The 19,799-nt window shown below is 42.9% G+C and overlaps 2 protein-coding genes across 2 annotated transcripts; one reads left to right on the forward strand and one right to left on the reverse strand.

Annotated features, from left to right (window-relative positions):
- Positions 1–3,410: 3,410 nt before the first annotated feature.
- LOC134671068 (23 kDa integral membrane protein-like) lies at positions 3,411–9,305 on the reverse strand. Its single transcript, XM_063528850.1, has 5 exons — positions 9,182–9,305; positions 6,717–6,875; positions 4,786–4,938; positions 3,991–4,176; positions 3,411–3,537 (listed from the first exon to the last, which is right to left on the reverse strand). Exons 1-5 carry the CDS (start codon positions 9,236–9,238, stop codon positions 3,469–3,471), a joined length of 624 nt encoding a protein of 207 aa, XP_063384920.1. The 5' UTR covers positions 9,239–9,305; the 3' UTR covers positions 3,411–3,468.
- Positions 9,306–11,294: 1,989 nt separating this feature from the next.
- Positions 11,295–19,040, forward strand: LOC134671259 (MD-2-related lipid-recognition protein-like). The gene is made up of 4 exons (XM_063529072.1): positions 11,295–11,449; positions 13,100–13,213; positions 13,672–13,844; positions 18,954–19,040. Exons 1-4 carry the CDS (start codon positions 11,365–11,367, stop codon positions 19,038–19,040), a joined length of 459 nt encoding a protein of 152 aa, XP_063385142.1. The 5' UTR covers positions 11,295–11,364.
- Positions 19,041–19,799: the final 759 nt, after the last annotated feature.

Here is a 19,799-nt window from a genome sequence, read left to right on the forward strand (position 1 = left end):
CTTTGCTAAAGGTTCCTTTGGGAAATGAAACTATTGCGATAAGTTTGTTGGGAAGTGAAATTTGGCGAAATGTATTTGGCCGAAACGAAAGTACACCGAGAATAACACTTTTTATTAAATTTCACTTTTCATAGACAAATGTCGGATAAAAAGCTCATCCAGACGGGACAATTTTTTACCCAATCTAATTAAATTGAAGGACAATGATCAATTGGCTCGCCGATTTCACTATGATATTATGTACGTGTGGACGCTGGATGACGCTATTTTTTTTCTGATTTAATTGTCAATTTGATCATCTAGTCGGGATGCGCCTTTATATCCAGTGTTGCCAGGGCTCTGGAGTCCTAAGTTACGTTTCGTTTCCCTAAAAGTCACGTTTTTGCTGCTTAAGTCACATTTTTATATTATTGTATTGTATGGGTAGGTATAGCTGGTCAAGCAAATCTTGTCAGTACAAAAAGCCGCGAAATTCAAATTTTCTATGAGACGATATCCCTTTGCGCCTACATTTTTCAAATTTGACGCCTTTTTCTACTGACAAGATCTGCTTGACCAACTTTAAATCGATTTTCCGATTCAGAAAATACTATATTTCACAAAAAATCTACTAACTTTATATGATTTTTCTTTTTGAAACACACATTTTCATACTTAATGCTATTTGTGATCGATTTCATGAATTTTAAGGCGTATCCAGACTAGTCAATTTTTCGCCAATCTGATTAAATTGCCCGATCGAATCAGGACGTGCGGACGCAAACGCCAATTTGGCTCGCCGAATTAAATCGCCGATTATGACCGATATTACCGACAAAACGGAATACGGGCGCAATAATACCAATTTGTGACGCCAGTATGTTCTTTTTGGGGCATTTTTTCAATTTAGGTGTACTAATATCTAATATCACCATAAATCTATTGATATTTTTGTTCCTGAAAATAATCAATTCTACCAGCAAAATTTGCACTTGATTACTTTGCCTCACATGTGGATAAAATGCAACTTTCTTATCAGTTTTTGAACAATCACGAGAGCCTTTAAGCGATATCCAGACGGGATCAACAAATCAACTGATTTGATCAGAAATAAAATTGGCGTCAATCTCCGATTTAAGGCGTATTCAGATTAGTCACATTTTCGCCAATCTGATTAAACTGCCCGATCGAATCAGAGGCCGCCAGAGGCGTATAGATAACTACTAGGTATACTATCAAACTAAATAACACCGTCATGTCAAGGTACTATTATAATGCCACGACTATTATAATAAACGTGATGGTGGATGTAACGTCAAAGTGCCACTGCAAGTGTCAACTTGGGTGCGTTCACTGCGTTCCTAAATAATACGAATTGCAGAATTAAACTTGTCCAAAATTCGACTAGCTTAAAAAGTCACAAAAATTGCCTCATGATCGAAAGTCACGCACATGTCACACGAGAAGGCCAAAATTCACGAAAAATGTGACTTTTGTGACCATCTGGCAACACTGTTTATATCTTCCAACAGGTATACTCTGGCACAGCCACTTTGTCAGCAGAAAAGGGCGTCAAGTTTATTAAATGTAGGCCATATAGAAGGTAGGATCGCATAGAAGTGGTATACGCGTGCCTCCGTGAGGGACAAAACATACGCAAATGCGACACTGTGATTGGTCGAATTCATTTGTTGCCCACCATTCTCCATACTAATAAAAAGGTGGGGAACAAACAAAAAGTGAGACTGTGACAAGGACAAGCAATAATACCGCTTTCTCTGCTACTCCTACTGAAAGATACATAAGACTATCTCGTTCTGTCAGTTACCCCCACCACTCATGCCAGATCCAGGTATATCCTAGATTCATGATGTAGGCGCGAAGGGTTGATTTCCAATATAAATTTTAATTTCGCGCCTTTTTTGCTGGGTGTGTTTGAGTATAGCTCCCTATCCTTGCTCTATCCCGATCCTGTGATCCTGTCTTCAGATAAAGAGGAAGGCTGTTCAAACTGTAAAATTGTTTGATGATGTGCAAAGAGAATGATACGGGATATTAGGAATACGGTAGTTCTATGGATGAATCGCCCTACTTGGGCTTGAATAAAACACATAACTTTATAAAAATACTTTTATATTTGTAAATGACTTATTTTACTAAAATAATATATTAACATTAACAATGAAAAAATAATACACTCGTAAGTAATAAATATATTCATACTTAATATATATAATAATATTTATTTGGATTTGATTTGTATTGTTTTACAGATTGTATAATTTTCCTCGCGTTGTTGGTGTGGTGAAAAACTTTGCATTTCAATCAGTACCTAGCAACGTTTGTTTAACACTCGCGGGGTGAAACCCTCGCAACGCTCAAGAGTTCACTTTTCGAACCACTCGCTATGCTTATGGTTTAATTTTGGAATCATTCGCTTAATCGGGTATCAATATTAACACGAGGGGTTATACAACATCTTTGCCCCCTTGTAAAACAAAATAACTATTACAATAGGACAGTATTGTCCCAAGTCCCAACACGTATAACCGTAGGCCTAGGTAAATTATACAATCGAAAACTTAGCTCGCACAATAAAGTACAATTACTTACAAACTTGTACCATAAATAACTATTTAAAAGCATTAATATAAGTACAAACTTATTTACAATATAAAGTGAAATGCTTGACTCGTGAAAAAACAACCCGCCATATTAACAAGTGGTTAAAATTGATATTAGGGCCCCCCCACATCTGGCGTCTTTCGAGCGTCGGTGTCTACAATTCTATGGCCGACGTCGACGCAACGTTGACGCGGCGTCGACGCAACTGCGCAGCGACGTCATTTTCCATAGCGCTGGACCGACGCCGACAGACGCCGACGCTCGAAAGACGCCAGATGTGGGGGGGGGCCTTATACCTACCCCTACCCTACCCAATTACCTACCAAGGTAAGTACTTAGCTCAGCTTCTATAGCATATATTGTAAACGATGGACCAGATATTAGCCTTAGCCACAGAATATATATACTTGGTCAAGCAGATCTTGTCAGTACAAAAAGGCGGCAAATTTGAAAAATGTAGGCGCGGAGAGATATCGTCTCATAATTTTTTTTTATTTCGCGCCTTTTTCTACTGACCAGATTTGCTTGACCATCTATAATAGTACTTAGCTTAGGTACAGAAGACCCACTCTCTAACAATACGCGTTTGTTACGATCAGGGCAGATATGGCCGCTAGGTGGCGACAGCGCCACGCACGGCTTATGGATAGCCACCAAAATTGGTGTGGAACGGATGTATGTATGTACTTGTAGCTACCTGTTGCAAAGCGACAAAATCGCGGAGTGAGCGGAATGAGCCACGCCTGCTTTAGCTAGTTGGGAGTAGTTGTGAGTTGTGCTCAACAGTATGAGAATATTGGCCCGCTAAAGTTCACAGTTGTGCGACCGCTTCTAGTTCCCCCACCACGCACTTTACCAATGAAATCAGTAGCGGCTCTTGTACTTGTTTGCCACGTGGTTGGCCAGGTAAAGGGCGAAGATCACTGCGATCAACTGAAACAGAGAAGTGTTCTTATTATACTCTGGTAAATCCACTTTGTCATGAAAAAGGCGCGAAATTCAAATTTTCTTCGGGAGGACAACCCTTCACGCCGACATTTTATATTTGAGGCCTTTTTCTACTGACGGAAATGGCTTGCCAAACTATAGTGCTTTACGGTTGCATCCTAAAGCTTGGGCAATAATGTGCTCAAAGAAATTAGGGGAAATGCTACTGACCCATCCCCTCCATCGTACAGAAAATGAAGAAATTGACGACGGAGTAGCCCTACCGCAGCCCTAGCTAGGCCTAGGCCTAACCTAACCCACCACTACCAACCAATTCGCTTCATTATATGTATTTTTATTTCCTTATTTCAGTTTAAATAAACATGTTGTAGCTTGTCCTTTAGAAACCTATCTTTATATACAATACAAAAAAAAAATGTAGCACACGGTGCAACTCACCTCAATGGCGACCAGCAGTACACAGCAGCCAGCGATGCCCAGCCCGAAGTCCTCGACGAACTCATTCAGAGCTCCGTTGCAGCCAGGGTAGGCGTTGACGATGGTGCAGTTATCTTCGCTGCAGCAAGACGCTGGCAGCTTCAGGTACGGGTACGACCGGGCGCCGTGCGTGCCGCAACACTTCAACTGGAAGAAAATAAGATTGGGTTAAAGCGCTGTCAATTAAAACAATTATTGCTTTGGCAAACAAAGTAACTCCTGTGAGCTACGGTACATCTCCACTGCTTGACAGACCTGGTCACCCCACAAATGACTGAGCGGGTTGATTGTTGAAACCCTGGGCTATCCTTCCGTAAGGGTTGAAGATCCGATGGAAAAAAAGAAAAAGATTCTGACTTTTCGGATGATAGGCGGGATAAAGTAGCAGGATACTATTGCATTAAGAATCAGGAAATAAAGGTGGTAGCAGTCGCTGTCATAGTTCAAAGTGGTAAGCGGTGTCCAGACGGGATGATCAAATCGACCGATTTGAGCAGAAATGAAATTGGCGTCAATCTCCAATTTAATCACCACCTATAAAAATAAAAAATATCCCAAAACAAAAATACTGTCGTCACAAATTGGTATACTTGCGTGCGCACCTCTTTTTATCGGTAATATCGGTCATTATCGGTTGAATTCGGCGAGCCAAATTGGCGTTTGCGTCCGCACGGCCTGATTTGATCGGACAATTTAATCAGATTGGCGAAATTCGTCCCCGTCTGGATATGCCTTTAGATGTCAAAAATAACTCACCGCGTCCTCAAGCCAGGAGATGGACTGGTTGTCAGCATCGAACTGCTGCTGGAGCAGAGCCGTAGCTGTGGTCTTTATGGAGTCTTGGGCCACCACGATCGCCGTCGCCAATGCGGTCGTCAGATTCATCAGGATGATCAGCAGGATCGAGTACTGTAGGCAATGGAGAGATATTAGTCCTCAATTGTGTAAAGAACAGAGATGTGAATAATACTTTATAAAAAGTATTTAAATACAAAATACAAATACTTCCTTGATATACTATTTCAAATGCAAAATACAAAATAGTTTTTGAATTTGTATTTAAAATACAAAATACGAAATAGGTATTTTCAAATTACTTTAAAAAAATACAAATACTTTGCGATAAAAGGTACTGTGAGTAGTGGATACCTAGTCTGATTTAAAAAGTATTACTCGGAATTTCCGCGTTGAAAAGACTCTTTATTCTTTGAAATCAGTCCTCTATCTAAAGAGCTAAATTTCTAGTTGTTTGCTCATTTTAACCGGTAGGTTGTATGGATGATGGTTTCTAACGGCCAATTATTAAAGCATTAATTTAGAGTTGTAATGTTTTACAGTTAGTATTTATACCTCTCGTTAGTGTGATGAAAACGTCTCGTTTGTGTTTCACCAGTGCAGAAAAGTTTGTTCTCCTCTCGTGCCTTGAAACACTCTCAACACTCAAGATTCCACTTTTTTAACCACTCGCTACGCTTGTGGTCATGTGCGACGTTACTAAACAGATTCAACAGTTCCATGTTAAAAGAATGAGAGAGTTGCGAGGATTGTAACATCAGAAGAGATTGTAACTCCTACCTACATTACCTACTATAAAGTATTTTGTATTTTGAAAATAGAAAATAGGTCCCAAAAACTATTTCAAATAAAATAAAAGGTATTTAAATACAAAATATGTATTTTGCATTTTGTATTTGCAAGTACATATATACCTATTTCAAATCAGTCACATCTCTGGTAAAGAAAACAACCTAAATTAAAAAAGTTGTTATTAGGCCCGCTCTCGACCACCTCCTGGATTTGAGGGCCTACCGCGAACCACGTTCAACGTGTTACCTTCCTGTCACACTTACGTACGAACAAGTGCGACAGAGAGGCAACACGTCGAACGCGGTTCGCGGTCGGCCCTTAATTTTTGCTCTTGCAGCTTGCAGTGACTGAGCGAGCGCGTATTAATTAGCGTCTTCTTTTCAGCTGGGCAAAAATGCATCCACTGTGTTCGGCTGTTCTTTTCCAATGAACAGCTTTTCTCGACAGAATTTGGTGAAATTTTGTAAGGTTCTATATGTAGATGGATTTTTTCTTCAATTATATTTTGTATTTTTTTGAAATTGTCGAAGCCATGGGGCCTTTCGTGAGGTCTACAGATCACATCGCCACTAGTTAATACGAACTATACTCACATAGATCGCTGGTGGCCTAGCGGTAAGAGCGTCTTGCAATCCGGAGGTCGCGGGTTCAACCCCCGGCTCGTACCAATGAGTTTTTCGGAACTTATGTACGAAATATCATTTGATATTTACCAGTTGCTTTTCGGTGAACAAAACATCGTGAGGAAACCGGACTAATCCCAATAAGGCCTAGTTTCCCCTCTGGGTTGGAAAGTCAGATGGCAGTCGCTTTCGTAAAAACTATTGCCTATGTCAATTCTTGGGATTAGTTGTCAAGCGGACCCCAGGCCCATGAGCCGTGGCAAAATGTCGGGATAGCGCGAGGAAGAGAGTTTCGGTGAAGGAAAACATCGTGAGGAAACCTGCATAGTTACATCTGCGAAGAAATTCAAAGTTGTATGTGAAGTCCCTATTCCGCATTGGGCTAGCGTGGGGACTATAGTCCAAGCCCTCTCGCGCTCGAGAGGAGGCCTGTGCCCAGCAGTGGGACGTATATATAGGCTGAATTATTATACTCACAGAGAACAACATGCACTGGCTGTCCATTAAGGCGCCGCAGCAGCCCAGGAATGAGATGACGAAGGCAATGGCGCCGACGACGATGACAACGATGGGGCCATCGCCGCCCACGATCAATAACGCCGCAACGCCGACGCCGATCAGCGCCAAGCTCGCCAACTAAGAGAAAAGATCAAGATAAGTCATATTCATTACCTTACATTTATACAGAACAGACTCACCTTTAGGGCTTATTACATCTTCGCTAGAGCAATAGGGAAATGACATATATCTTGGCAAAGCAGTGGTGGCCGAGTGGATATAACGTCTGACTTTCAATCCGGAGGTCGCGGGTTCAAATCCTGGCTCGTACCAATGAGTTTTTCGGAACTTATGTACGAAATATCATTTGATATTTATCACTAGTTTTTCGGTGAAGGAAAACATCGTGAGGAAACCTGCATACATCTGCGAAGAAATTCTTAGGTGTATGTGAAGTTCTCAATCCGCATTGGGCAAGCCCTCTCGCACATGAGAGGAGGCCTGTGCTCAGCAGTGGGACGTATATAGGCTGAAATGATGATGATGATGATATAACTCGGTCTCTCGCAGCAGAAAGTGTCTGACGATCGGCTAGTTGTAATGCCATTATATAGGCATTAAAAATACGCCATTTGAAGTTACATTTTTTTATATTTTGTTAATAGAGTTTACCCATTTAACCCTTGCCACATAATAATTATATAATTAGGGGTCATCCATTAATTACATCACACGTTTAGGGGGAGGGAGGGGTCAAGAAAATGTGACATATTGTGACATGGGGGAGGGGGGAGACACAAACTTTGTGACGTCACTTTAATTTCATCAGTAACCGAAAATTTATTTACCTAAATTATTTTATTCGCTGTACATTTAAATAACAAGTTTTTAAAACGATAATCGTTTTTATTCGTTTAATTTTCTTTCCTAAGCAGTTTTGGGTTATAAAATTACTAATATTTATATCGTCAAAAATATTTTGATAAAATATTAATAATACTTATATATATAGGTATTTACTTAATTCGATTTGGCGATTTCGTAGAAAAAATGTGACGTCACACTAGGGGGGGAGGGGTTTGCCAAAGGTGACCAAGTGTGACAAGGAGGGGGGGAGGGGTCAAAAAACCTAGAAATTCGTGTGACGTAATTAATGGATGACCCCTTATCATGTCATGCAACCATAAAAGATACGCTTTTTCCAAGTCACAAGCGGTCAAAAACAATTTGAAATTACTTATTCCTCTTGGAACGTTAAAATCAATGAGGCCATCCCACTTCAGAGAGAATTAATGGGTGTGACACATTTAATAGACGCATGCAACTATAATAGTTGCGAGTGTAAAATTTGTAAACACAGAATGGCCATTTCTCTCCTAACGGCCGGCGGCCTCTTATCACCAAACATAAGCGATAATCGCATGTGGTTTGCAATACATTGCAGCATTTGGTCGAACGATTGAGTTTGTTGCTCCTACTTTACCAGCAATGATCTAAAATCGCATTCCATTGATTGCAAATTGCACCGCCTGTAGAACAACGAGCCTTCTAAGAACAACGAGCACAGCGACTGTTTTGAATTTTTTACGCTACGCCTGCTGCCTCTTAGTTTTTACCAGTCTTCTCATTTAATAATCTCTGATGGAAGTTGACGGTCCGCTACCATCGCTACGCAAAAAATTTTATGAAGCAATTTATATTAGGATACTTACCTAATATAAATTGCTTCATAAATTTTTTTGCGTATACTACTATAGGTACCTATAGTAGAAACTCAGAAATACGCACTTGTTTTAGCCAAGCTGCTATCCCGACCTTGCCCTAATTTACCTACTGAGATCATCCATTAAAAACAAAAACAAACAACACACAGAACCCAAACACACTAAATGCTTAATAAACGTTTTAATTTTAATGGCGTTATTCATAAACGCGCTAATACCTACTTTTTTTAGTTAATTTAGTTTTTAGAGGTCTGTACCCAAAGGGTAAAAACGGGACCCTAAGACTACACTGTCCGTAGTGTCTGTCCGTCTGTCTGTTATCAGGTTCTATCTCATGAACCGTGATTAGTTAGACAGTTGATACATTTATTTCTCTCTACATTTTCACTGATGATTTATTTCTGTTGCCGCTATAACAACAAATACTAAAAAGTAAAGCACGGAACCCTCGGTGGGCGACTCCTACTCGCACTTGTCGGTTTTTCTTTTGAATTTTCTGTTCCCACAATCAAAGAATGCTGGTGCAACATTCCACAATTCTCTAATATTTACAAAAAAAGATATGACAACAGTAGAGATATAAATATTATTTCTATTTGTAAAACCATTAGAGAGTGTCAGAATACATTTAGCGCGTTCTGTCCGCTGCTGAAGCTAAGTACAGAATTTTTTACACCGTGTACAAGTATACCTACTGTATAAGAAACAAGTGGTACTCACTGCAAGTAATATATTGGTGATGAAAACTATAACTTTAACACAAGTGCCGCAACCCATATTGTTTTATTTGCGCGCGACGCTGCTATCCCGCGGGCTATTTTCGACTGAGCCAGAAATATTACGTGATCCAAAACTCTTCATTGAGTATCCAGAATCTAACGGGTGATGACGTACTTTAATTAGTCATTTACACATAGATAAAGTTGAGTATTTTGCTCATACTTTTATAACTACGAGTAAGTAACACGGGACTTAATAGATTAAGTCCTGTATTAGTTATAAAAGTATGAGTGGAAATCGTGTTAGGGGTTATCCATTAATTACGTCACACGTTTAGGGGGTGGGAGGGGGTCAAGAAAATGTGACATGTTGTGACACGGGGGAGGGGGGAGTCACAAACATTGTGACGTCATTTTAACTTCATCACTATACATCAGTGACCGAAAATTAATTTATATTTTTTTATTCGCTGTACATTTAAATAATGAGGTTTTGGAAGTAGGTAATTTTCGTTCCTAATTGGTTCTGTGTTCTAAAATTACTATAATTTCTTTCACCAAAAATATATTTTTATTAAAAAAATAATGCCGAGTTATTATTGCCGATTTCGTTGAAAACAAAATTGCCTAAAATGTGACTTCACACCAGGTGGGGAGGGATTTGCAAAATGTGACCAAGTGTGACAAGGAGGGGGGAGGGGTCAAAAAACCTAGAAATTCTTGTGACGTAATTAATGGATGATCCCTTAGTTTAAATCAATATCAGAGTATTTTGCTTCCGGATAATTCATAAAAGAGTGTGTTAGCAATAGCAGTACAGTCGGCAATAGTTGCTAAGCGGGCGAGGTGTTTAAAATGATCTTGACGTGACTTTATTGATAAGAGAATAAGAGCGCGTCAAGGTAATTTTGAACACCTCGCCCGCTTAGCAACTTCTGCTGCTGACTGTACCCATTTTATTGTTTCATAGCGGTCAATGAAATCTACGGGAATACCTACTCTAGGAAATGTAATTTGGTTTCTGTACCATTTCATGTTGTACAGTCACCTGCAATAATATATTACACTACAAAGGCCGCAATAATATCTGACACGATCTTATTTGTAGAACCATAAGAGCGTGTCATATATTTTTGCGGCCGTCAAATAGTAACATATTATTGCAGGTGACTGTACCTTGTCGCAGTGACGATATACAGTGTGGAAAGATAAGTCGGGCCCTGGAGGGAAACTACCTTGAATCCTTAAGCTGGCTCATTTTCCTTAAAGGAGACATTCCTTTATTTTTAAAAAGAAACAAAGCTGTGTTCAAAGATTTTCTAAAACTCGCTTGCCTCGCCCGGGATTCGGACCGACTAAAAATTCCAAAAAAATAAAAACTCGCAATTTTATTCTACTAGACGATACAGTTAATGTTAATGATAACATTTCTCCAAGAAACATTAGGTCTTACACTCGTCTGTCGTATAAAATATCCATAAAATCTAATATTTAGTACTCAAGATTTTTTTAGACAAGCCAAATTGAAGCAAAAAAGAAAAATATTTGAATGCAGTTTTGTTTCTTTTTAAAAATAAAGGAATGTCTCCTTTAAGTAGAATGAGCCAGCTTAAGGATTTAAGGTAGTTTCCCTCCAGGGCCCGACTTATCTTTCCACACTGTATATGAGATTTCTAGTGTTCATAATGTATTTTTACTTGCTAATGCCACTTTTGTTTTCCTTAGGTCCCTAAGTAAAATAAATTCACAGTCAATACTAGGAAGTGTTCACATATCATCAAGCAAATAAACTCATTTGCAATATCGTACATTTAGTAAATCAAAATAGACATAATGGGACCATAATTACATTAATTACCAGCAACATTCGCAGTAATTCGATCTCTTTCTTTTAAGATATGCTGGTTAAATAAATACGGCAATACCAACTGTATAAAGTTCAAATAGGTTGCGAATATCAACGGTGTTATAAACATTGCTAAGGTACCTATACTAACTGGTTTCTACTGAACCAACATAAGGAGATCTCGGTTTGCACACAGTTGTTATAGATTTTGAGGTTACATTGTTTTGTTAAACAATACGAAGCTATAGGAAGAACATCTCAGCCGATACGGAGTTCTATTTAAAGTTGATAAGCGGAGTCAGTCCGGCAGTCGGGGTGTTGCTGGTGTGACGGTCACCATGTCTCGTACGGTGTGCTTCTTCGTGTTCGTGTGCGTTATCGCGGGAACCCTAGCGAACCCAGCTTCGCAACTGCCTTGTCTGGGTCTGTATTATTTTTAATTGTAATTTAAGAGCTTTTAAACATTGTATGGAATTAGTTTTTCGCTCCTAACGGTCCTAACTCTTAATTATTCAGCTATATGATACCTATTGTGAAATTGTGCAATAATATTTTCCATAATGTCCATATCCACTATATATATCCAGGGAGGAATATTGGGACTACGTTTGTACAGAGAAGCGGCCGTCCACAAACTCCACCTAAATAAAAGGTACAAGCGGATTGGTCCTCGTATGCCGTATTCAGAATGTGTTCAAGTCGTATCAGCCGGGTCAAGCGCGATAAACTTGCGTTCACTATATCGCATTCGTACTTTAACGACTTGTTGGTATCCGGTAGTCGATTTATTAGTGCATACGTACTTGATACGTACTTAATATACATACTTAAAAAAAACATAATTAAATAACTAACCTACAAAACTTAAACTACTTAGGTAATATATCTAAAAATAAATAAAATTAAACTTAAAGTAAATTAATACAAAATATCCACCTGCGGCATGGTGCCGTAGATGCTGGCAGCATTTCCTCGCAAGACTTATTCTTTGTGCGAGGAAGCTGCCAGATCTACGGTCACCAGTGGCGTCAGCTATTCTTTTTGATAGGTCCTTAAAAAGGCTAGACGCGTTCGGAGCCCACGGGCCAAGGGTAGTTACATTTACATTTCCATGTTTTAAGAAAAAAAATCTAACAATTTACATCACAGGCACATATATGTATAAGTATTAGGTAATACTAGTTTTACACGAACCGATTCGTGTAAATATCTACTTATCATTATGCCGTCTTGGTCACTGAAAAGTCAGACTTATAGCTGAGCGGCTACCGCGAAAAGCGAAATTCGCAAATTGCGGGGATCTTTCTTTTTTACTCCAATGAAGGCGTAATTAGAGTGACACAGAAAAATCCCCGCAATTTGCAAACTTCGATATTCGCAGTTACAGCCACGTATCCATAACGAAGTTGAGGGCGGTCGAAAGGGCTAAAAAATATCCTGAATGGCGGGCGTCGAGAAAACAGGCCCATAACCGCGAAATTCCAGGTTAGCAAATTGCGGGCATATTTCTCTGTCACTCTAATTACGCTTTCATTGGAATACAAGAGAAAGATCCCAGCAATTTGCTAATTTCGGTTTTCGCGGAAAGCCCTGGGTTGGTCCTGCCCTGGGTACGGCTCTGCTGGGGGCCTACTGCGAAAATGATCAATTTTCGCAGTTATAGCCCTACTTTCTTTGTTTAGCTCGACTTTGCGAGAGCACTGCCGTCGTACACCCAAATACACACCTCTGTTTCAGTACAGCCAAGTTCCTGGACCCCTATTCGACAAGCGACGTTTGACGTATCGTGTTGATCTCCCGTTGGTGTGGGAAATCATAAGTTCTCGAATACGTACAATGTCAAAATTTGACATTAACAATCCACAGTTAGGGTGACAAGCAAACCAAACCGAACCACCCTTAGTTTAGAGTTGACTTTTAGTTGTACCGAATGAAATCCACCGTTGATGGAATCAACACTCAGTATGCAATAAAATCAACTGTTGATTTGACGTGGATGCGAAGTCTGACAGTTGCACAGTATGTCGAATTTGGCCCCTGATTTATTAATTGTATATTATTTACTAATTACAGGCGAGGTGACCCAGTGCGAAGTGAGCAACGTGCAGATCACACCGTGCTCTAAACAGGAACGATGCCTTTTTAAGATTGGGAAAAACGCCTCCATAAGCTTTGATTTTACTCCAGGTAATACCCCTTTAGTCATCTTCTCTTCTTTTTTTTAATACCACATCGTTGACAAACAAGCATACGGCCCGCCTGATGGTAAGCAGTCACCGTAGCCTATGGACGCCTTCAACTCCAGAGATGTTACATGCGCGTTGCCCAGTGGCGGATTTGCAGTCTTTGCCGCCGTAGTAGGCCCCAGGCCCTGTAGCCGCCCCTTTCTCAGCACCCGTCATATTGACTACATTTTGATTTATTTCTTGTAATTTGCCGCCCATAACAGTATAATATAATAAAGAGTACTGCCCGGGCCTACTGGGCCTCACGGCACATCCGTCACTGGCATTGCCGACCTTTTAAAATCCTGTATACTCTTTGTCGAAACTAAAGAATAAAGTTTTTTTTTTTAACGTAATTATATATCTATTTAAGTTTTATTTTTATATATTTAATACTATAAGAATATCTCAATATTCCAGAATTCGACGCCACAGAGCTGGAGACCGAGGTATCGACCCTGGTGTCGGGCGTCAAACAAAACTTCCCCGGGCTAGAGAGTGACGGCTGCAAGGCCACCGCGTGCCCCGTCTCGGCTGGCAAGAAGCAGAACTTCAGCTATAACCTGCAGCTAAGAAGGGCCGAAGTAGCTAAGGTAACACTCTTCTATGATCCGAAGTATCGACCCCGGTGTCGAGCGTCAAACAAAACTTCCCCGGGCTAGAGAGGGACGGCTGCAAGGCCACCGCGTGCCCCGTCTCAGCCGGCAAGAAGCAGAACTTCAGCTATAACCTGCAGCTAAGAAGGGCCGAAGTAGCTAAGGTAACACTCTTCTATGATCCGAAGTAACGACCCTGGTGTCGGGCGTCAAACAAAACTTCCCCGGGCTAGAGAGTGACGGCTGCAAGGCCACCGCGTGCCCCGTCTCAGCTGGCAAGAAGCAGAACTTCAGCTATAACCTGCAGCTAAGAAGGGCCGAAGTAGCTAAGGTAACACTCTTCTATGATCCGAAGTATCGACCCCGGTGTCGAGCGTCAAACAAAACTTCCCCGGGCTAGAGAGGGACGGCTGCAAGGCCACCGCGTGCCCCGTCTCAGCCGGCAAGAAGCAGAACTTCAGCTATAACCTGCAGCTAAGAAGGGCCGAAGTAGCTAAGGTAACACTCTTCTATGATCCGAAGTATCGACCCCGGTGTCGAGCGTCAAACAAAACTTCCCCGGGCTAGAGAAGGACGGCTGCAAGGCCACCGCGTGCCCCGTCTCAGCTGGCAAGAAGCAGAACTTCAGCTATAACCTGCAGCTAAGAAGGGCCGAAGTAGCTAAGGTAATACTCTTCTATGATCCGAAGTAACGACCCTGGTGTCGGGCATCAAACAAAACTTCCCCGGGCTAGAGAAGGACGGCTGCAAGTCTACCGCGTGCCCCGTCTCAGCTGGCAAGAAGCAGAATTTCAGTATAACCTGCAGCTAAGAAGGGCGGAAGTAGCTAAGGTAATACTCTTCTATGATCCGAAGTAACGACCCTGGTGTCGGGCGTCAAACAAAACTTCCCCGGGCTAGAGAAGGACGGCTGCAAGGCCACCGCGTGCCCCGTCTCAGCTGGCAAGAAGCAGAACTTCAGCTATAACCTGCAGCTAAGAAGGGCCGAAGTAGCTAAGGTAATACTCTTCTATGATCCGAAGTAACGACCCTGGTGTCGGGCGTCAAACAAAACTTCCCCGGGCTAGAGAAGGACGGCTGCAAGTCTACCGCGTGCCCCGTCTCAGCTGGCAAGAAGCAGAATTTCAGTATAACCTGCAGCTAAGAAGGGCGGAAGTAGCTAAGGTAATACTCTTCTATGATCCGAAGTAACGACCCTGGTGTCGGGCGTCAAACAAAACTTCCCCGGGCTAGAGAAGGACGGCTGCAAGGCCACCGCGTGCCCCGTCTCAGCTGGCAAGAAACAGAACTTCAGCTATAACCTGCAGCTAAGAAGGGCCGAAGTAGCTAAGGTAACACTCTTCTATGATCCGAAGTATCGACCCCGGTGTCGAGCGTCAAACAAAACTTCCCCGGGCTAGAGAGGGACGGGGCCACCGCGTGCCCCGTCTCAGCTGGCAAGAAACAGAGCTTCAGCTATAACCTGCAGCTAAGAAGGGCTGAAGTAGCTAAGGTAATACTCTTCTATGATCCGAAGTGTCGACCCTGGTGTCGGGCGTCAAACAAAACTTCCCCGGGCTAGAGAGTGACGGCTGCAAGGCCACCGCGTGCCCCGTCTCAGCTGGCAAGAAGCAGAACTTCAGCTATAACCTGCAGCTAAGAAGGGCCGAAGTAGCTAAGGTAACACTCTTCTATGATCCGAAGTATCGACCCCGGTGTCGAGCGTCAAACAAAACTTCCCCGGGCTAGAGAGGGACGGCTGCAAGGCCACCGCGTGCCCCGTCTCAGCCGGCAAGAAGCAGAACTTCAGCTATAACCTGCAGCTAAGAAGGGCCGAAGTAGCTAAGGTAACACTCTTCTATGATCCGAAGTATCGACCCCGGTGTCGAGCGTCAAACAAAACTTCCCCGGGCTAGAGAAGGACGGCTGCAAGGCCACCGCGTGCCCCGTCTCAGCTGGCAAGAAGCAGAACTTCAGCTATAACCTGCAGCTAAGAAGGGCCGAAGTAGCTAAGGTAATACTCTTCTATGATCCGAAGTAACGACCCTGGTGTCGGGCATCAAACAAAACTTCCCCGGGCTAGAGAAGGACGGCTGCAAGTCTACCGCGTGCCCCGTCTCAGCTGGCAAGAAGCAGAATTTCAGTATAACCTGCAGCTAAGAAGGGCGGAAGTAGCTAAGGTAATACTCTTCTATGATCCGAAGTAACGACCCTGTTGTCGGGCGTCAAACAAAACTTCCCCGGGCTAGAGAAGGACGGCTGCAAGGCCACCGCGTGCCCCGTCTCAGCTGGCAAGAAGCAGAACTTCAGCTATAACCTGCAGCTAAGAAGGGCCGAAGTAGCTAAGGTAATACTCTTCTATGATCCGAAGTAACGACCCTGGTGTCGGGCGTCAAACAAAACTTCCCCGGGCTAGAGAAGGACGGCTGCAAGTCTACCGCGTGCCCCGTCTCAGCTGGCAAGAAGCAGAATTTCAGTATAACCTGCAGCTAAGAAGGGCGGAAGTAGCTAAGGTAATACTCTTCTATGATCCGAAGTAACGACCCTGGTGACGGGCGTCAAACAAAACTTCCCCGGGCTAGAGAAGGACGGCTGCAAGGCCACCGCGTGCCCCGTCTCAGCTGGCAAGAAGCAGAACTTCAGCTATAACCTGCAGCTAAGAAGGGCCGAAGTAGCTAAGGTAACACTCTTCTATGATCCCAAGTATCGACCCCGGTGTCGAGCGTCAAACAAAACTTCCCCGGGCTAGAGAGGGACGGCTGCAAGGCCACCGCGTGCCCCGTCTCAGCTGGCAAGAAACAGAGCTTCAGCTATAACCTGCAGCTAAGAAGGGCTGAAGTAGCTAAGGTAATACTCTTCTATGATCCGAAGTGTCGACCCTGGTGTTGGGCGTCAAACAAAACTTCCCCGGGCTAGAGAGGGACGGCTGCAAGGCCACCGCGTGCCCCGTCTCAGCTGGCAAGAAGCAGAACTTCAGCTATAACCTGCAGCTAAGAAGGGCCGAAGTAGCTAAGGTAATACTCTTCTATGATCCGAAGTATCGACCCTGGTGTCGGGCGTCAAACAGAACTTCCCCGGGCTAGAGAAGGACGGCTGCAAGGCCACCGCGTGCCCCGTCTCAGCTGGCAAGAAGCAGAACTTCAGCTATAACCTGCAGCTAAGAAGGGCCGAAGTAGCTAAGGTAACACTCTTCTATGATCCGAAGTATCGACCCCGGTGTCGAGCGTCAAACAAAACTTCCCCGGGCTAGAGAGGGACGGCTGCAAGGCCACCGCGTGCCCCGTCTCAGCTGGCAAGAACAGTGGCGGATTTCCCATAAGGCACAGTAGGCCTGGGCCTAGGGCGGCGAGATATTAGGGGCGGCAAATTGTGACAAAAAATTCGCTGATGATAACAAAAAATAACTCAAAATTAGGCAGGGCAAAAAATTCACAAAAAAAGTTACCTATAGAGGGAAATGTACCTAACTTTATTTGGACTATCTAGGAGGTGAACATATCAAAAGTCCCCGGCCGTAGCCCTTGAGCCGGGGGAAGAGAGAGGTTTGAAGGTCACATTTTTCAGTTTTTCGCTTATATCTCGGAAACTATGCGTTCTAACGACATGATCATTATAAGTACAAAATGAAGTTGGTTAACTTTGCTTTAAATTATTGGTAAAACTGTCACTTAAAACTAATAAGTGTTTGCTTATTTTTTTCGTCAAATCTACGAGTATATTCCTATGATCATGTCACAAGGACGAATAGTTCCATAAAAGTTACTAAATAAAAAATGTGGCCCAAGCATTTCCCTCTATAATATATCTTTTCGTTGCCTGATCTAAATGTAGTCAATATGATGGGTGCTGCTGATGCTGAAAAAGGGGCGGCTACAAGGCTTGGGGCCTAGGGCGGCAAAGACTGCAAATCCGCCACTGGGCAAGAAACAGAGCTTCAGCTATAACCTGCAGCTAAGAAGGGCTGAAGTAGCTAAGGTAATACTCTTCTATGATCCGAAGTGTCGACCCTGGTGTTGGGCGTCAAACAAAACTTCCCCGGGCTAAAGAGGGACGGCTGCAAGGCCACCGCGTGCCCCGTCTCAGCTGGCAAGAAGCAGAACTTCAGCTATAACCTGCAGCTAAGGGCCGAAGTAGCTAAGGCAATACTCTTCTATGATCCGAAGCTCCGAAGTAACGACCGCTGGTGTCGGGCGTCAACCAATTGCCCGGTGATGTCCGTAGCGAACGAACCACAACTGTCACTGTCGCACTAGTGGGGAAGAGTGATAGAGGAAGATGACTACGACACGCTATTAAAGGGACCGTGCGCGTTGGAGGATCTTGTGGCCGAAATCGGAAACATATGTGCACATGTACATTGCCAAAGCAACCCCCCACTTAACACATGTGCCAGAGAAGCATCTGCCAGGGAGAACTGGCGTAGAATCGTTCGTCGTTCAACGTGACCACGACTGCTCTGCCAAGAGTAATTCGACGGAGAAGAAGACATTGCCAAAGCAAGTGCTACCATCTACCGTTCTCGTCGGTACGTTGCCTTGTGCATAGTAGGTTCTGCCATCTTGTGGGCTACATCGGAAGCATAAACGGCACATTTAAGGTTTCGTCACACAGGCGCGATTTCCGGGCGGGGCGTGAGTGCGGCGTGAGCGTTTTATATGTAAAAAAGCGGCGCGCGCGCCGACAGCAAAACGCGTCTGTGTGACGGAGCCTTACGCCTTGCGCCAAAAATCTGATGGCTCCTATGCTGCTCCCTATAGTTCATGCACGGGGCTTATTATAGGAGCGTTAATACTGAGGCCACACTATTTTATGCTCCTCGCGCTGCCGTGATGTTGCCCGCTCCGGCCACACACTGCCCTACTCGCGCGATTAATCGCGAAGTCATTATCATATTGCCGGTCCTTTGACTCGCGCCATAAAACCGAATTGACACGTTGGCTACGCGCTGTCGGCACTCTTAAGGTTCCGTCACACAGGCGCGTTTTCCGGGCGGCGCGTGAGCGTATTATATGTAAAACGCTCACGCGCCGCCCGGAAAACGTGCCTGTGTGATTCGTCACACGTCTTTCTATTCTATTGTAAATATACGACATCTATTTCAGTTCATAATCTCCTCTCCTTTTCCAGGGTTCTTACGATATCAAATGGGAGCTGTGGAACAAGGCCCAGCGTGAGCAGATGTGCTGCTTCATCACCAGAATCAGGCTTCAATAATTAATAAACCTACTTAATTACTTATGTATTTTTTTTTACCTGCCTGTAATTATATGTATATCCCTATAGATAGCGTTCAAAAGTCAGGGTTGCCAACTCCAATTTTTTTTTACCCCTAGAGCTCAACTTAAAAACCCCTAAAACTGTACTATTATTTTGGAAAACCCACTAAATAAAAAATAAAAGAAATTATACGATAATTCATTCTTTATTTATACATTTTCCAGAATTTAGTACATTGTTATGTTTTTTAACCGGTTCGACATTTTTGTGATCATACATACATATGAACGTTATAGATGGTCAAGCAAATCTTGTCAGTAGAAAAAATCGTGAAATTCAAATTTTCTATGAGACGATATCCCTTCGCGCCTATATTTTTCAAATTTGCCGCCTTTTTCTACCCTAAAAAAACCACAAAATATTTAGCCCCTAAAAAAACCCCTAGCTGGTTTATTTCCCCCTAAATTTAGTGGTAAAACCACTAAGTTGGCATCCCTGTCAAAAGTATACATACATAAAAGACGTTACATGGCATATCTCATTTTGTTAAGTTGTACGGATATAGGTAATGGTCGTTCTTGTCTGCGTGACAGCGTGATAAAACGGTGTCCGTCACTTTCTATCCCACGGTGTTAAAAAGTGATAGTTATTTTATCAGGTGGATAAAGTCATCCATAATACGCGTTAGAGAATGGTAGATAATTTTGACGCGTTGTTTGATCCGCTACTTTTGATATTTAGTAAGGTAAAGGGCCC

Source organism: Cydia fagiglandana, chromosome 15 (assembly GCF_963556715.1).
Source record: "Cydia fagiglandana chromosome 15, ilCydFagi1.1, whole genome shotgun sequence".
NCBI classification, from domain to species: Eukaryota; Metazoa; Arthropoda; class Insecta; order Lepidoptera; family Tortricidae; genus Cydia; species Cydia fagiglandana.

Bases quoted from the DNA above. Each gene is read 5' to 3' on its own strand.
- LOC134671068 (XM_063528850.1), bottom strand. From the start codon at position 9,238: ATGGGTTGCGGCACTTGTGTTAAAGTTATAGTTTTCATCACCAATATA. The intron at 6,876-9,181 runs GTGAGTACCACT...CTTTTCTCTTAG, and splicing joins TCACCAATATATTACTTGCA to TTGGCGAGCTTGGCGCTGAT. The intron at 4,939-6,716 runs GTGAGTATAATA...CATTGCCTACAG, and splicing joins GCCAGTGCATGTTGTTCTCT to TACTCGATCCTGCTGATCAT.
- LOC134671259 (XM_063529072.1), top strand. From the start codon at position 11,365: ATGTCTCGTACGGTGTGCTTCTTCGTGTTCGTGTGCGTTATCGCGGGA. The intron at 11,450-13,099 runs GTCTGTATTATT...TACTAATTACAG, and splicing joins TTCGCAACTGCCTTGTCTGG to GCGAGGTGACCCAGTGCGAA. The intron at 13,214-13,671 runs GTAATACCCCTT...TCAATATTCCAG, and splicing joins AAGCTTTGATTTTACTCCAG to AATTCGACGCCACAGAGCTG.